The sequence below is a fragment of the Dermochelys coriacea genome, chromosome 22 (assembly GCF_009764565.3).
Source record: "Dermochelys coriacea isolate rDerCor1 chromosome 22, rDerCor1.pri.v4, whole genome shotgun sequence".
Taxonomy (NCBI): Eukaryota; Metazoa; Chordata; order Testudines; family Dermochelyidae; genus Dermochelys; species Dermochelys coriacea.
The window spans coordinates 8837869-8855395 of record NC_050089.1 but is presented as its reverse complement, the minus strand read 5'-3'; the positions used below and the strand labels follow the sequence as shown (position 1 = coordinate 8855395).

General features: G+C 56.0%; 1 protein-coding gene across 2 annotated transcripts in view; it reads left to right on the top strand.

Moving 5' to 3' along the window:
- The window catches only part of IGSF9B (immunoglobulin superfamily member 9B), a 96049-nt gene that overhangs the window by 10959 nt on the left and 67563 nt on the right, over window positions 1-17527 (top strand). For both annotated transcript variants that reach the window (XM_038380656.2, XM_043500969.1), the window contains exon 2: window positions 15235-15432. In XM_038380656.2, the coding sequence (XP_038236584.1) occupies window positions 15235-15432 (198 nt within the window). The remainder of the gene's footprint in view (window positions 1-15234; window positions 15433-17527) is intronic.

Here is a 17527-nt window from a genome sequence, read left to right as displayed (position 1 = left end):
GTGAACACCTTAAAAACTCCAGCATTTGGCCACGTGGTTTCTGGGGGAATTTTATTTTTAAAAACTTCCGCATTTAACTCAGCAGAGGCAGCATAGTCTAGTGGGCAGGGCACTACTAGGACTCAGGAGACCTGGGGTCTGGCTCTGCTACTGACCAGCTGTGTAGCCTTGGGTAAGTCTTCTCTCATTCCACCCTTTGTCTTGCATACCTAGATTGCAAGTTTTTGGGGGCAGGGGCTCTCTTAGTGTGTGTTTGTGTATAATACACACCACACCTAGTGCAAAGGGTTCCTGATTTCAGCTGGCACCTCTCTCCTACTGCAATGACTCCCACTTCCCCAGAATTGATGGTTACAAGCTCAGCTACAGTTTACCTAAGTTAGTTATTTCTTTAGGAATGGTCTTGATTTTATAGTCCCCTTCTCTCATTCATGCGGCCTGGAGGATGGTGGTGGAGACTCACAAAATGGCATTTTGGAAAGAGATGGTGGGTGGAGGATGAATGCTGTCTAGCGCACTGGATGGGAAGGCCTAAGGACACTTCCAGGATCTTGTAGTCTCCGATGGTGCTAGGGGAACTTAAATGCAACCATAGAGGAGACATGATCTATCTTAGAGGATCACCAGTGAAAGCTAAGTCCCCTCTGCTATATGGTTCTCTGCTTCTGAAGGAGGAAAGGGGGGTTGGAACCTGAAGCTTCAGGGAGCCTGGTTACTCTGAACCCGATGCATAGACCATTAAGCTGTCCCCTCTGGTTACTCCAGGTCTTCCCCTCCCTCCTTCTCCCTCTTCTGCTGTGTGACCTTGAGGCAAGTCACTTGACCTGTGTGTCTCAGCGCCAATCCATCTGGAAAATCGGGTTTAAAAAGCAGGAATCTTGCTGCCAACCCAGATGCTGCTGCTGCTGAGCTGAGGTGGAGGAGGGAGGGGGAAGGTCCATGATTATGGGACTAGTGGGGCTGTTATCCAGGGTGATGGATTCAGACAGAGGGGTGGGTCAGGGAGGGCAGGTCCCCTCAGAGCGACACAGATACCCCACCAGCAGTACAGACAGCCAGCGTTCAGGAGGGGCAGGCAGCCTGCAGAGTCAGACCGGCTTCCTCAGTAGTTCTTTAGATGACTGAGCAGCTAATTGCAGCTTTCTGTCATGTGCAGTTTCTAACTGGCTGAGCAAACCCCCACAGCTCAAGCTGGGCCACTTGCTCCTGTCATGTTCCGCTAGTGATGTGATCTGGGAGGGAGGCAGATGGACTCCAGCTTTCTGCCACCCTCCTGGTTAGCAAGGGTGGGGTCCTTGCCATCTTAGTTTCTCCCTGGAGCAAATCCTCCTGCTTCCCTCCCTGCATTCTTGTGCCTCCCCCTGATGAAATGCCAGTGGCTTGTCTTCCCCGATCCCTGCAACATTCTGCTTTCGATGCTGTGAATGGGATCTGTCAAAGCAGATTTCATCTCTGCGCCGTGGATTTTCACACTGCTCTGTGGGGTGAGAAAAGGCCTCTTTGTTACTGGTCTCTGAAAGCTTTGGGTTGGGCTGATCTTGCCACCGCGGGGTGTGTGTCTGGTGGATACATCATCACTGCCTTGGGGATGGGTAGCCGGGCACAGCTGGGCTCTGTGGCTTGTGCATCTTTCCTCTCTACTCTCCAGAAACTGGGCTACGATTGGTTGTGGGAGGAAGGGAGGGTCGGGTCCAAATGGGACAGCGGTACCTCTATGCTAATTGGTGGAGGTGCATGTAGGGTCAAGGCTTCCAGGCCTCTGATTGGTGGTGGAATGGGGGGGCGGGAGACAACACATCTGTCGCTGATCTCTTGGCCCCTGATTGGCAGGGAGGCACATCTCTCAGACTTGTTGTCCAAGTCCCAGCTGGCCCTGCGGAGTGGCAGAGTTGGTCATTGAGCTTGTTAATTACTCGTTGATGTCAGGGGGCCCTGTGCCCATCAGGTTCTGGTGGGATGGTGCTTTCGCGTCCTCTGAGCTTTCCCGTGACCTAAAGTGAACCTTGCAATTGTGCTGGCTGAGCACGGAGAGATTGCTCCAGCCCACTGAGTGCTCCGGGAGCCTCCTGCTGCACGGCATCCCGGGGCACCAGCGGAGCATTAAGGGCATAGGCAGCTCTGCGGGCACTGGCACTGGGGGATGGAGGGAAGGCTCATGTCGCCATTCAGGCAGAACTGACTAGGGTCGGATGTTTGTCTGCTGCTCCTCTCTGGCTTCCCTGGACTGGTGTCTCATCCATTATCTGCCATAGGGGGCTTTCAGGGAGAAAGCTTGGCTGCCCTGGGAGATGCGTGCGTGATGAGTGTACCAGTTGCCTGGTATGGATGTGAAGAGTCTCCCAGCCAAGCCCCTCTGGCCGCTTGAGAATCCCTCGGCCTTGCCTTCTCCCTGGGAGGTTGGGGTTATCCCTGTTTTCATGAGGGACGTTGAGCACAAAGAGGGGGCAGGTCCGAGATCTCTGCACTCGGACCCAGGAATGAGACTTGGAGGTCTAGACTCTGACCCCACCCTGCCCTGCCGGAGTCAGGCACAGAACCCAGGTGCCCTGACTCCCAGCCCGCCTCCGCTAAATGTCGAACCCCACTCCTCTGCCAACCTTGCACTCTTGCAGAGGCTCAGAAGGTGCATTCATATGGGATTAGTAGTGAGAGGATGGCAGGGTTAAAAACAGCACCATGCCCACTGAGCTGCCCTTCCTTTTCTTTCCCCCCACAAGCGGGAGTCCCATGTGCTGCAGTCAGAATCTGGCACCCTAGAAAGATCTGGGGGTTGGAGAATCTGTTGGAAATGTCCATTGAACTGCTGCTATTGCCCCTTGGTGAAGCGGGAGGGAGCCACGATGGCTCTGACCCATTGGGATAGCCCTGGGAGCGAGATGGCAGAGTGGAGCAGTGGAACCCAGCTCTGAATATATGAGGCCTTCAGGCATCCAGATGAGCTGACAGGGCTGTCTTCTACTTGTCATGAGCTGGGTGGCTCTGCTGGGAAAGGCAGAGCAGCTTGGAGTGCACACCCCTTCCCTTCTGTCAGCTGAAGGGAGTTTAGGGGGAGGTGGAGGGACTGCAGGAGCTTTCAATGCTCAACATGTCTCTACTGGATCAGGGTGACCGGAGATGTGCCTATATGCTAGGGAGCCTATGGAAATATGGCAGTAGGCAGTCTCCTCTCTGATCTTGCTGGTGAAGCCTTGCTCACGGACTCTTATTTGTGAGGCAGGTGTTGCCTCCGCTTTAGAGATAGGGGAAACTGAGGCACAGAAGTTGGGTGTGTTGGCCAAAGGAGCAGAATGAGCCTGTGGCAGAGCTAGAAATGGAACCCAGGAGTCCTGACTCCCAGTTCCCCCTCACCCATAACCGCAAAACAATGTTTCCCCTCGGAGCTTGAAGTAGCTCCCAAGAATCCTGATGCCCGGGTTCTCCAGGAAGGAGCTTTCAGTAGAATCCAAGGGACTGACTACTTGGGCTACATGCTGCATCTGTACTCTCTGGACTCAAAGGCACTGCCACAACTGCATGTGCATGGTTTTATTGTATTCTAAAGTTTGTTAGAAGGACTAGACAGAGCATGGGAGGGCCACTCCTTACACATGGACTGAAATAACCCTATGAAACGTTCAGAGACCCTAGTTCTACCTTTCCCTGTCATCACTGATTGATGGACCCAGCCACAAATGCAGTGCCTGTCACCTCACATTTGCTCTGCTCCACTATTCCATCTGTCGTGTCCCAGCTCAGGGTTTGACACAATGCAGTCCACAGCTATGGTTCTGTGTTGATCCAGACTGTTGGACATCCCTGCTGGCCGTTCTGTGTGATGTGGGGGGGGGCGTGTTTGGAGGGCTCATGACGGGGCAGCAGAGCCATGAAGATGTGTCCACGAGGATGGTGGGGTCCAAGCTGTCAGAGTTGTAACAAACAAGAGGCCCTTTCTCTCCCTTCCATGCCCCACAGAAGTGAGAGAATCCATAGTGCAGGGGTGAAATGAGCTAAGGGAGCGATCAGAACACCTCTGACACGTGAATGGATCCTACAACAGACAGTGTCTGCTTAGAAAGATACTGCCTCATATGTGATGTGCTTGCTTCCTGCTGCTGGCTTGTATTTCAATCAAATGGGGTGCAGAGGACACGCTCATCCTTTGACTGGTAGGCTTGCAAAATGGAAACGAGATGCAGTGAAAGGTGTGGAGGGAGAATGGAATATGTCGGGGGGAAGAGAAAGAGGAGTGGAGTTATTTCTATTGCGTATACGCTGACCTGCCCAGGAGCAGCTGGGCCTGTTTGTGCGTGGAAGTTCCATCAGGGCCATGTTTTGAAATGTGATTACTCATGCCCTGCATACGTGCCAGCCCTTCATTTCTCTGCCCCCCCCATGCAAAGTGGCACTTGCAGAGTGGTACTTGTGCATGCGATTCACTGAGTTGCGTGGGCTTTTTAGTACTGATATCTCTTCTGTATCTCATCTCATTATGGCCAATTGCAAGCATTCAAAAATCACATGTCGGACCACAGAAATTATGAAATGTTTAAATAATACCTTTTGGGGTTCTTTTCATTTGCCCTCCTGCTTTTTAATCTTTAGGTCCCACATGGGTCATGCTCTCAAGCTTTTCTTCACAAACACGAGGGCCGGAAACCTGCTTTGTAAATGAAAGCTGAAATTCTCACCTGATTGCATGCCTTCAAGAGCTGGGGCTCTTAAGAACACCCAATATTGTGAAACTTGTAAAACTCTGGGAGCTGGTGACGCTGATCTCTCCAGCACCAGTCACTCTAGTATCTATAGCGCTGTGGTGTAAATGGCAAGTTTTTGGAGTGCACCATGGGTGTGCGTGCATATTTTGTAGACTCAACAGGTACCTATAAAATGTGACCCCACCCTGATCTGTCAGAGTTACTGAAGAACCCTCTGCATTTGTGGATGTTGTCCCATTTCCATGATCTCTTTTGCCAGATCACAGATGCAGTTAAATGCCTGAACGTATCCTAAATGTGTGTAACTGAATGGGACTGTCCCCAAATGTACCCCTTGGGTTGGAGGTGCAGTTAGCTTTCCCCTTGTCCCTCTTCCCTGCTGCACAGGTATGGGATGCTGGCATCTTTTGCGAGATTTTGAACCCTGTGCTCCTCGCCCTTCCTCGGAGAGGGGAAGTTAGTAGACTGGAAGGGTAATTCTGGGCCGAGGCCACTAATGTGCAGGCAGAGTGAAACTTGCTAGAGAGATGAGGGCATCTAGCCAGGTATGCGAACCGAGCAAGAGAGGGACTCCAGAGCGAAGAGCAGGGCTGGGGGGGTGAGAGTGGGGATCCGCACAAGAACTGGGTGCTTGTAATTGTAATGGATGGCAGACAGCTTTCCTCACGTGGAGGTGAAGCCTAGCCATGCATGTGGTTACCCCACTGGCTTTTCGATTAGATGCTGGCACTGCAAGCTGCCAGAAACTGACCTATTTTCCTTCACTTGCATCTCAGCACTTCCATTCCAGAGGCTACTGCAAGGCATGTGCATGCTGCCCACTTCCTCTGTGCCAAGCCTCTTTAGGTGGTAGTGGGCATGAAGCACTTGGCAACCCGTGAGGGTAAAGTTGCAGGTGTGTGTTGTGGATCCTGCTGATCCATGGGCCCTGGAGGTGGGAGAGGACCAGGCCCATCAGGGTGTGCAGGCAGCTCCGACCTCCCGGGACTTTCCTCTCCTGTCTTGGAAAGAGGGAGAGGGATTTCAAACCCAGCTCGTGATTCATTCGGTTCCAAATGGTCTTAGCCCAGGAAACGGCTTAGAGCTGGGCCCCTTGTCATTTGGTCCTGGCTCGGTTTGAAATGGAGATGTTTTTGAAATACCCGTGTGCACCCATGCACGCCTTTCTCTTGCTCAGGCTCCCTTGTGCATTCCTTTCCTTGTTCATTTGTTCTCTCTCCCCACACTCATCTGTTCTTTCCCACTCTTTCCTTCCTTCTTTCTCTTTCTTTCCATTTGCCCTGTTGGTTCTCCCATTCCTGTGTGTTCACTCATCCATTCTCTGCTTCGCATTTTGTTGCAGATTCTCCGTTCACATACACACTCCCATTCCCCTCTTGTTAAGGAGCTGCTTCTGGGAGCTGAAGTTAACCCCCTCTGCTGCCTGTGGGTGGGCTGTGAATCTTTGTCCAGCTGACATTGGCTTCTCCCCAGCTCTCTCCTGATTGGTCCCTTGCTTTGGCCATGCTGCCCGGAAAGGGCTTATTGCCAGGCCAATTCGAAGGGAGGGAGGAAAACGGAGCCTTTACCTCTGCATGGGACAGTTCTTGTCTGTTCTGCTCATCTTTCCACACAGAAAAGGGGATGGTGCAGTCTGTCCCCCCCAACTTAGCTGATGCCGCCTCATGGAAGAATTCCAGGTCCCAGAGTCTTCTGCAGGGATTTGTTCCATCACTTCTTAGCAGTCCGCCTGCCTTATGTGGATGACTTTGATTATACCCCTTGGTCTTAGCCCCCTCATGGCCTCATTTCCAGAAAGCCTGAGCACCTGCAGCTCCTGGTGAAGCTGTGTTTCTTCAGGAACTTGGAAAATCAGGTTGTGAGCCTTTGCCTGGGGCTGAAGGAGGGGACGGTGATCTTCAGAGATGGATTGCCGTGTGGAGGTGGACGGCAAGGACTTCTGTCGAAGAGAACTCTTCAATCACCTTAGCTTCTGGGCACAGGGTAATGGCTGATGCTCATGAATCCCCTTTCCCCTGTTGATTTTCCACCAACGCTTTCTAAATCCCATCGCTGATCAATACAGTGCCCTGGCTCTGCCTAGCCTGTCAGAGAGACCAAGACGCGTGTCCTGCCTCTGAGTTTGCAGGCTAAGGCAGTGTGAGATGATGAAGATGGGCCAAGCAAGGGGTTCAAGCAGTGCAGCGTAACAAATGGCATCTTACGGAGAGGCTGAAGCCTATTGAATGCTGGTGGTTTTGAGAAGGGACTGAGGCAGGAGGGGGAATCCAAGGGGTGGGATGAAGTGCTGGGGGAGGGCTTCGGAGGAGTTGCGTGAGAAAGACGCCTCCCTCCAGGCGCAGGGAGGTGAGAATGGGAGGGAGGGAGGTGAGGCGCATTGGGGGCTGGGCTCAAACCCCTCATCTTCACTTTGTTCTCAGTGACAGGGAGCCAGTGGAGAGACTTGAGGAGTGGGGGACAGGGGACATTGTCAGAGCAGTGGAGGAGGAACCCTACATTACTTGCTGGATGCTGGGTCTAGAGAGAGAGCTTGAAGTTGCCATGCCATCTAGCCCCTGGCATCGGGCCATGAGACGCACGTTGGCTCTGGGAGTGGGGGGGGGGTGGGTGTGCTAGGAAGGAAGGGGAGGATCCTGCCTGTGATGGGCGAGGAAAGGGAGGGGTCCCAGACAGCCATGAGCCTGGGAGGATCGTGGTGGTGGCAGGGGAAGGGGTGAGGTGGGCAGAGGGGACCTGCATTTGCTGTGCATGGTTTGAGGAAGCAGCGGGGCACCCCCGAGGAGACGTTGGGGAGATGCCACAAGCTGGAGAGGGAGCTACGAGCGTTGCCACCAACAGCCAGAGCATGGGAGGTCACTGGCACAAGTGTAGAGAGAAGGGGTTGATGAGGGAAGCGTGCGAACAGCTGGCTCGCCAGCACCCTGGGTCTTCCCTAGAGGGCCAGGTGTCCCTTCCTGAGCTGAGTACTATGTTCCCTTGCTTCCTTCTACTCCCCTCCCCGCATCTGCTCAGAGACCTGCGTGCTGCGATGTGCTAGGGAGGGTGGTGTTAAACTGGTGAGGGCTTTTGTTCTCCTGGCCATCTTTGGTGCAAAGAAGGGGTTCCTGCAGGGCCGGGGGCTTAATGGCTTCCTTCCAGAAGTCATTGGGCCGTTTGTATCGGACCTCAAAGATAACACGCCCTGTGCTATTTTTGTGTCTCTTCTGTAAAAGCCTCTTTGAAGCTGTCTTGGAGAATGGGCTGTCCTGTGCCAGCGATTCAGCAAGCCCTGAATGCAAAGATTTGATGCGTCGGGGCTGGCGTTATCCTGAACACGAGGCTGTGCATGCTAGCGTAGAGATCTTCCTGCTCCTGCAGCCCCAAACTCACTCAGCAGAAGGCACTGTAAGGAATAGTGTTAAGGATCACGTAGCTGCTCCAGCCTGTGGCCCCCGTCCTCTCTTGACCGATACCCTAGGCAGGGCAGTGGGGAAAAGGTGGTACCGTGCTGTCGGGGACCCATCCTGTGGATAGCTGTTGCCTGTTCTTTCCTCTCCACCAGGCCGGGCAGGAGCTGCTGCTGCTACTATTTTTTTCCCTTTTGTGCTGAGAAGCTTGAAGATTGAATTACCGACTTCCTGGGAGGAAGGGCTGTGAAATACAATCCAGTCGAGAAGAAATTAAAGTTGCTAATCGTGCCCAGAAACCCGGAGGCTGGCTGTGAATGGCCACGGTGGGGATCAGTCAGCTGTCTGGCCTGACATGGCACTGGGGGTCTGCTTCCAGTCGAGACTCGCTCATTCCCAGCTGGAGCAAAGTGGTGGGCTGGGAGCTCCTCCCTTCTCTGCCTTTGGTCCCTTGCCATCAGAGTAGCGTAGGCTGTGCTTTCATCAGATCTCAGCTAAGCAGCATCAGGCCTGGATAGTAGTCAGATGGGAGCCCACTGACTGCGGCAGGAAGTAGCAGAGGTCATCCTGTATGTGGTGGTCTTCCCTCGAGTCAGCACTGAACCCAGTATCCTAGCGCTATGTGGGTGGCGGTGGGTTGGGTGCTGTGCTCTGGCAGGAGCATAAGTAGCTGACACAATGCACTCTGGTCTGCGCTGACCACAAAGTGGGCTTTGTTGGCTAGTTCAGTTCTTCACAGCCGCATTCAAACGTGACTGAATCCGCTGAGAGAGACCCTCCGGGTCTGGATGGGTGGAGCAGCATGCCTCAGGGTGGACGAAGCTTCTGTTGCTGCTGAATGAAGGACGAGGACTTCAGCCAGCGGAGGGCCTTGTCAGAAGGGGTCTGAGGGCATGTCAGCCGAGCAAAAGCTGCCCATGGGCTTGCCTGTTTGAGCGAGCTTGAATCCAGCGAGAGCAGGTAACAGTAGTGGTGAAGACAGTGCAGCGTGGGTCTCAGAGGGAGCTAGTGCACCAAGCACCTTCCCAGGGTCCGTGCTGGGCTTGCGTCCCCCATGCTGAAGCCTGTGCACTGTTTGCTGTGTGGACGTACCCTCGGGTGGGGAGGATGGGAGCATGGGTCCTGCTGTAGCTTATGACTGAGGTTGCGGCTATTCTTGGGATCCGCTAACCCTGTGGCTGTCCATGTGAGCTCCGTAGCTGGTGCCTTCCTTTCATTCCCTTGAGCGCTGTCGCCCTGTTGGGCAGGGTGTGGACCGCATCTGCTGGCATGGGGTAAGGTACAGTTTGCATCTGGCTGGTGTTGGTCCCTTGCCCTGCAGCTGGCCAAAGTGCACTGACACCATAGGTGTGTGAGCTGGTTGGAATCTGGCTCTGAAACAGGTTCAGCAGCCATGGGGGGAGACTCGTTTTCAATGGGGCCTGCGCACGTGCACCCCGATCCCGAAAAGTGGGAGCAGAATCTTCAGACCTGGAGTGTAGCTGGCGACGCTGTGCTGTGCTACCAAGGGGCTTGCTCTACAGCCAAGCTGGGAGCATTTGCTCAGTAGGGCTCTCCTGGCCCACACCCAGTGCCACACAGCCCCCTGGACTGGTGATGCCAGTGGCCAAGCTCCCTAGGATGAGCACAGTCATTGGGTCTGCCTGGCCTTTGCTGAGGAAGGACTATGCTACTCTGCAAGGCTGCCTCTCTAACTGCACTGCTCTTCCTCCCGCACCACCATGCCTTTCCTGGTGTCCCTTCCAGGCCAGGCTGGGCCAGTCCGGCTCCTGCCTCTTGCTGGTGGGGTTCAAGGCACTTCCTAGTCTCACAGCCTTCCCCCCCCCCCATCGCTTCGTTTCCTCTTGCTCTGGGAGCAGCACTCCAGTGTCCCCAGGCTGGGTTGGGAGCAGGTGTCTGCTGTTGGCGAAGCCCCGCGAGCCGGGTTTCGCTTCCCCGGGCGTGAGCTACTGGAGGCAGGAGCTGAGAACAGTCACTGCTCCCTGCACACGGCGTCCCTGGCTGAGGAGACTGTTTGCTTGACTGTGTGTGTGGGGGCAGAAAACGAGCGTTATTGGACCAGACGGAGATTAAAATTCAGGGCGAGAAGCCGGAGCTGGCGGAGGAAGCTGCTGGAATGGGGGGAGAAGGAAGCTGGTGCTGCGTCCGTACCAAGAGCCACTACTGCTGGGTTTCTGGGGCACTTGTTGTGCTTTCTCCCTCCAGTGAGGCAGCCTCTGGGTCTCCTGGCCCGATCCTGTGAGGTGCTGAGCACCATCCACTCACACGGACTGCAGGGGGCTCTTGCACTGAGGCCACGTCTGAGGCGTGTAAGGCAAATATCAAAGCCCTCTTTGGTTGGTCTGTCTTTCACGCTGCCCAGACCCTTTGGGATGGCATGGCTGAGGCCTGGCACACTCATCCCACCAGTGCTCCTGGGTTGGATGGCATAGGCAGCAGTACGGGACCCACTGACGCTGCCAGTGCATATGGTGGTGTGTCGTTCCCTCTTCAGCCAGCCAGCCCCTCCCCTTGCCCTTCCACTGCTCTTGTTGGCCATGTGGAAATCTGAATGCTGCTCAGGTGAATGGAGGACCTGGTGCTGACTGGAGATAAGAGCTGGGGACTGTGCCAAGGTGCATTAAGTCCTACATGCACTGGCAGGGCTCCAGCTGTGTGTTAGGGAGACACTGCAGCTGCTGTGTAGTGGCGAAGACTTGGATGGGCTCCGAGCTTCTGCACTGCACAAGCTGCTAGCCAGGGAACACTGGGCTGGCGAGGATGTGGGAACCTGCTTGCTCCCTGTTAGGCGGGGGGGCTGGATGGATGCAAGTCCTCGGTACCCTGAGACTTGGGGGGCATGGTAAAGAGGTCTTGCAGATCTTCCTGTGGGGCAGAAGGGTTAACACCCTCTGTCTCCAGACTTGGGTGGCTGTGAAGTCATCCAAATGCTGCAGCCCTTGCTCAGCCAGTCATGCTCCTGCTTCTTTTCCCCCCTCCCCCCCCTGGATTTAAAGGAGATTAGCAGGAGTGCAAGATTGGACCCTCATCCAGGAGGGCTGCTGTGACTAGCTGGGGAGCCTGCCCCTCCTTCCTTAGTCCCAACTCAGGCTCACACAAGACACCTTCATCAGCATTGGTTTGAATCTGGTAGCTGCGGTCACATTTTGATGGGTGGGGAGATGGTCATACTGTGGAGCCAGGCAGGTGGTTGGCGGATCTCCGGGCAAACCCCATGATTTCTCCTGCTGGCTCGGATCAGGCTCCTGGGCAGTTGGATCTCAGATGCTGGCTGAGGCCCGAGGAACGGTTTGGCCTTCAAATGCCCTGTGCAGACCCCAGCCCCTCCCTCTTGCTGCTGCAGCGGCTGTGCTGTATCTCCGCTACGCTGTGCGGAGCCTGCTGTGGCATCTGAAAGCAGGAGCCACTCCAGAGCTATGGGGATGCATCTGGAGCCAGCCAGTGGCTAGCACACCATGGCTTTGGTTCCCTGCAGCATGAGGTGGTTGCATTGTGGGAGAGGATAGTAGCACACAAGGAAATGGCCCCAGGGCACTGGAGTGGGAGAGGATGGATGCCAGTCCCAGGACCCCCACAAAGCATTGCAGATTTCAGGGGTGGGGTGGCAGCTGAAGTCACCCCATCAGCTGATGAGGTGCGAAAGCCTTGGCCTCATTAGAAATGCAGCGATAATGAGGCCCAGCAAGGTGCAAACAAATGCTGTACAGGTGGTGTGAAGGCCGGGGGTGGGATGGTGGTGGTGAAGGCTGCAGCTCCTTGCTTCGTGACTCCCCTCTGCTTTTAGACATGCCCCTGCTTCCTGGTGGGGTGTGCGTGCATGCATGACCCAAGTGATCAGTTACACTCCCAGGCGAGAGAGATGGCCCCTCCATGCCCACATGCCAGGCGCCCTGTCTACTGCTCTGCGCATGCGAACACACGCAGCATAAACTCTTCTATTGTCCCCACGTCCATCCTAATACACCTGCACCCCACCCACCCCTCTGCCACGCTTCTCCCTATCATACGTCACCCCAGGCACACTCCTCCTCCGGCTCCAGACACCATAGCCTTCGCCTATTCCTGTACCCGGGCCGGGGTGCTACACTCATGGCTGGTGGCCCTGTGTTATCAGACTGGTGCATGTTTTCCCCTGCACTGGTGCAGCTTGCGGAGGAGCGAGTCTTTGGCTGCTGCTTACGCTATCCCAGTGAGCGGCGGCTTGCCGCGGTGCCAAAGGCACCTGGCTCCTGTGCCCCCAAAGGGACTTTGATTATCGGCCTGCCCAGGGGTGCCGTTTGCTGGCTTACGTTTGTGTCTGAGCCAAAAATAACCAGTGATCTTACTCTCCTGTTGTGGAAAAACAGTGATGTCACTATTGGCCAATCAAAACTGGCCCTGAAGAGCGGAGCGAAGGATCTGGGAACGTGCCTCCCCGAAGAATGAAGATTCTTCACTGGTGGAGGCAGCAGCAGCTTGAGCAGCTTCCTGGCTGCATGCGGAAAGGAGCCTTTTCACACTATGAAAGCTCCGGTACCCGAAGCCGCAGTCCCACGGAGCCGCTTCCCTGGTTCCCCAGGCTCTGGCTTCTGCAGGATCCAGGCAGGAGCTGACTGAAAGGAGCTTTTAAAAACCGCTGCTCCCCTGCCCCTGGGAGAATGGCGAGGGCTACAGGGGAGTGCACAGCAACTCCAGCCCCAGCCTCTTCCAGCAAGCAACCGTGCAGGGAATGGGGCAGGCCGCTGGTGGTGATGTGGCTGACGGCTTTTTAAGCTCCAGCCTTGCTTTGCCGACATCTTTTATAGGAGCGCTAGTTTTGGGGGAGCTCGCAGCATTTCCCTGTAACAAATGCTTTGGCCGCCGCAAGGTGCTCAGAGGAACAGCAAAGCTAGCCGCTCCCAGCAGGGGGTGCAATGGGGCATGGTGTAGGAGCGGCAGGGGGCTGCTAACAGCTGCTCCGGCCCTGACTTGGTAAGATTGTGCGGAGGCTGGTGGGGTGAAGGTTGTGGGATTTCTGGGTTGCCAAGGGTTTAACTCTCTCTCTCTCTCTCTCTCCTTGCCTTTGTCATGCTGAGCTGGGCTGGCTGGCAGCAGAGGCTGGCCCTGTGTGCCATGAGTATGATACCCACAGGCCTTACGGCACAGCTCCTGCTGTGGAGAGACCCTTTGAATGGGTCTGAGCAGGGTGGGACTGCGTGGGCTCTCTCCCAGCCCTTGTAGGAGAACAGCTGGTTCACCTCTTCTCTGAAGCTGGCTCAAAGGATGGAGAAGGGGAGGAGCGGGTGTGCCACAGCAAGCTGCTGTGAGCCCTGCACTTTTCTCGCAAACCCTGTACCGGCTAATAGCTTGCCATATATACCCCAAGGGGAACCACAAACCACTGCGCTACCCCTGTGATTGTGCAAAGCCCGGTGGAGCCATGTAGGGGAGGCAGTGTGGCCTAGTGGATAAAGTGCTGGACTTGGACTCTGGAGATGTGGCTTCTGTTTCGGGCTCTGCCACTGGCCTGCTGGATGACCGTGAGGAAGTCCCTGTGTCGTTCTGTGCCTCAGTTTCCCCATCTGGAAATTGGCGCGAAGGATGCTGACCTTTGTAACACACTTTGAGCTCTATGGATGGAGAGTGCCAGGGCTTGCTTTTACCTGGCCTTGAAATATAACCTGCCCTGGGGTGAACGTAGCTGTTCAACATTGAAATTGCAGAGGGGTTAGTTACCCCGGTAGAAGTTGGCCAGAACCTCGGTGGCACAACGGGCCTTTGGTTGTAGGATTTATCCGAGAGTGTGCATGGTCGGCAAACTAGCACCCCCTAGGCTCAGCCCTGGGGCTTTTGGGTCAGAGCTGACTCAAAGGCAAGTGCACCACCTGCTGCGGCTGCAGGACCATTCTCTGCAGCCCGTGGGTCTTTCTCTCCTGCAGTGATCTGACCTGACCCAATCCTGCTAACCCTAGGGAGAGTCCTGTGTTCGCAAGGGGAAATGGGCTAGCTGCAGGCTTCCGATAGCATGTGGGGAAGGGGCTGGCAGCACGCTTGGCGGGGAGATGGAAAATGCCCGTTTGGACTGTGGGGGGCTAGCTCTGGTCTTTGGGAGGGGTGATACGGGTGGTGTGGGTTAGTGGGGTATGGACATGGGAGCGGGATAAGGAGATATGGGATAGGTGTCCTGTTCTGGGGAGATGCCTGTGGCAGGTGGGGTGGCCAGAGGCTCGGGGTGAAGGGCAGGGCAGGGCTGGCCGGGGGTCTGGGGCTGGATGTGTCAGGCATCCAGTTAATTGAGTGGCTGTTTTAATGACGCTGTCACCGCCCGCTGGGCTGAGCCTGGGTGGTGTCGGCTCTTTTCCCTTTCGAAAGGCCCGTTCCAGGAGTTTGTAGCGCCTTGCGGTAACTGGCTGGCGGGGCGAATCAATGTCTCCCCTGCCGAAGGGAGGAGAGGCATCCCTGAAGAGATTATTCAGCAATGCAGAGCTGATCGAAGAGCTGTGCATTTCCTGCCTGCATCTCCCCCTCCTCTTCCTCCTCCAGAACGGGGAGGCAGGAGCACCCGCATGGGGGAGCGTGAGCGGCACGTCACCTTGGAGGGAGCCTCCACGTGCTGAGGGGACCTGAGCTGTGCGTCGGTTGCGGTAGCTGCTGTTTCCCAGCAGGGTGGAGGAGCTTACTGGGAACATGTTGCCCTTTGGATGCTGTGACTCTCTAGGTTTGGACTCAAACTGCTGACGGGAAGGTTAGCACGATCCATCCCCGGCGCCATGGTGAGCCGCAACAGAGGCCCGTGGAGTGGGATATCCTTCTTAGTCTGCTGGCTTTCCTCCACATGGTTCTGCTGCCCTGGTCTGCTCCTAGCCTTCGGCTAACATCAGGGGGCACTGTGCTGCCAGCTTGCTGCCCTTCAGAGCCTGGCCGTGCGCCCTTCGTTAGCATGGCGCTGTGGGCGACTTGCTGCACGGTCGGGGCACGCTCCTTTTCTCAACACCCCAGCGTGGTGATAGGGAGCTCAGCTGCTAGAGGGAGTGTCTGTTTCCTAACCAGGCCCAGCTACTGGTACCCAAGCTCTAGTGTGCCCTGTGAAAGAGTCGGCATGTGTACCTGCAGGAATGAGGAGGGGGGCTGCTTGCAATAAAAGCCACTGACTTTGCCCATCTCATTTTTTGGTTTTTGTTTTGTTTTTCTCCCAGCTGCCCACGGCTCAAGGGAGGAACCCGAGTTTGTGACAGCTCGTGCTGGCGAGAGCGTGATCCTGGGATGCGACGTGATCCATCCGCTGACCGGGCAGCCCCCTCCCTATGTGGTGGAGTGGTTCAAATTCGGAGTCCCCATTCCCATCTTCATCAAGTTTGGGTTTTACCCTCCCCATGTGGACCCAGAGTATGCAGGTGAGTCTCCAAGCTGTGGGCTCTTGTGCTGAGAGGGGATGGGGCATCTGTGGCCCTTCCGCTGGGCTTGGTGCTTCAGCATCTTCACCCAGAGCGGCCGTAGCACATCCTCCGCCCCCCCGCCATCCAGGGAGGGGGGCATTCCTATGCACTGTTCCCCAGCATCCTGACTGTGTGTGAGGAGCGCACTGCGAGCTGGCGGCTCGGCACAGGGCCATCTCCCGTCTGCCCCCTTCCAGGAAAGACACTCTCCCCCTCTCCCTTTCATTCCATTCTTTCCAGGCGTCCGGCTTTAATTAAGCGGCAGCATTGGGAAGCCAACTGGGCTGTGTGGGATGGAAGGAGCCAAGGCAGCAAAACCAAGGGCAGGTGCTGCTGCCCCCTGGGAACAGCAGAGAGCCGGGTTGCTGCTTTTGGGGACAGGAGCCTTGCTTGGTGCCCTCACTGGAGGAAGCTGCTGCCACCCATTTCTTTTCTGCAGAAAGGGGAACTAGTCCTTCTGCTGCGTCTTGCCCTGTCCCATTGGTTGGTCGGTTTCAGGGGACATCCCTCGGGGCGGAGGGGGGAAATGAGAAAGAATTGGGTGAGTGGAATGGGACCGAGTCAGGAGGTGCTGGATCCAGAGGTCCCCAGGGTGTAAGCCCAGCTTCCAAACTGTTGAGAGATCCCGAGGTTCTCAGACACTAGGCTGCTTCCACTGTGGTCATTGGGGCGTTTGCTGGGGTATCTGGGGGACTGGGGGAGCTCAGCACCCCTGTAAAGCGAGCGGGCGGGCGGGGAAGAAACTGAGTAAGCAAGGAGACCGGCCTGATCCCGTGGAGTGACTTCATAGAATATCAGGGTTGGAAGGGACCTCAGGAGATCCTCTAGTCCAATCCCCTGCTCAAAGCAGGACCAATCCACAATTCTTTTTTTTTTGCCCCAGATCCATAAATGGCCCCCTCAAGGATTGAACTCACAACCCTGGATTTAGCAGGCCCATGCTGAAACCACTGAGCTATCCCTTCCTGAGACTTGCCTGAGGGGAAGGGGAAAGGGAGAGCGGGCAGGGAGCTGTCCCCGTGGGTGGTTCCCTAGGCCTGCTTCCCCTGGGGACCCCTGCCCTGCGCAGCCCTGTTTGCCCATCACTGGCTTCCTAGGGGCTTGTGCTGCCTCCCTTCGCTGTCTCATAGTCCTCTGTGGCTTCTGGGACCGAAGGAGGGTTGGGATCACACAAGGCAGATCAGGGCGGGGAAATGTGTTGGAGAGGTAGCAGCAGCTGGCCATCCTAGTGGGGGGAGGGTCCGAGGCGCAGAAGGAGTCTTCCCTGGCCTCCGGTGACTGTAGCAGGTGTGCAAAGCCCTGGGGTGAGAAGCTATTAAGTCTCCTTAAATGCCCTACCAGTCCCCTCCGGCTGCTGCCAATTGGCCCCTGGAAGCAGCAGGGAGCTGGAGGTGCAGTGTGTGTTTCTTGTATGTGGTGCACGGAGCTGCCCGGCGGTGGTAGGGGAGGAGGGATCACTGGGGACGGAGAATTGATGCCGCGCAATCCATGTCCTGAAGCATCAGATGGGGAGTGGGAGGAGGCAGGGAGCCTATTACCATGTAGGCTTTGATCCCAGGCTTGGGTGGACCCTAAACTGAAACCATGGAGATGTGCAGCTGCCCCTGAATGATCTCCCGGTGAGATGGAGGGAGTAACAGGACCCGGGAGAGCAGTCACTTGGCCAGGAGGCACCCGACAGCTGTATGGTTGGCTGGTGCATGGGACTTGGCAGACAATAGAGGGGCTACTGCCAAGTTGGTATTGATGGGGGGGGGAGGGGGGCGGGGCGAGGCGAGGGAAGGGGATGGTTTCCTCCTGCAGGTAGGTACATCCTTCCCTGCTGTGCTCTCCAGGAAGGGGAGGAGGGATAAGGGGTGGGTGTGTGCGCACACCCTAGGAACAAGGGAGAGTCTTGAATACCCCAGCCCTGCTTCTGCTTCCAGCCAGTGCCATCACTCCCAGGTGGGAGTTGGCCAGGAGCCCTGATTCCCAGCAGGCAGTGTGGTTGGGGAGCTGGCAGTCCCTGGAGAGCGTCCAGCAGGGAAACGAGCTGGCGACTTGCTGTGTGGTT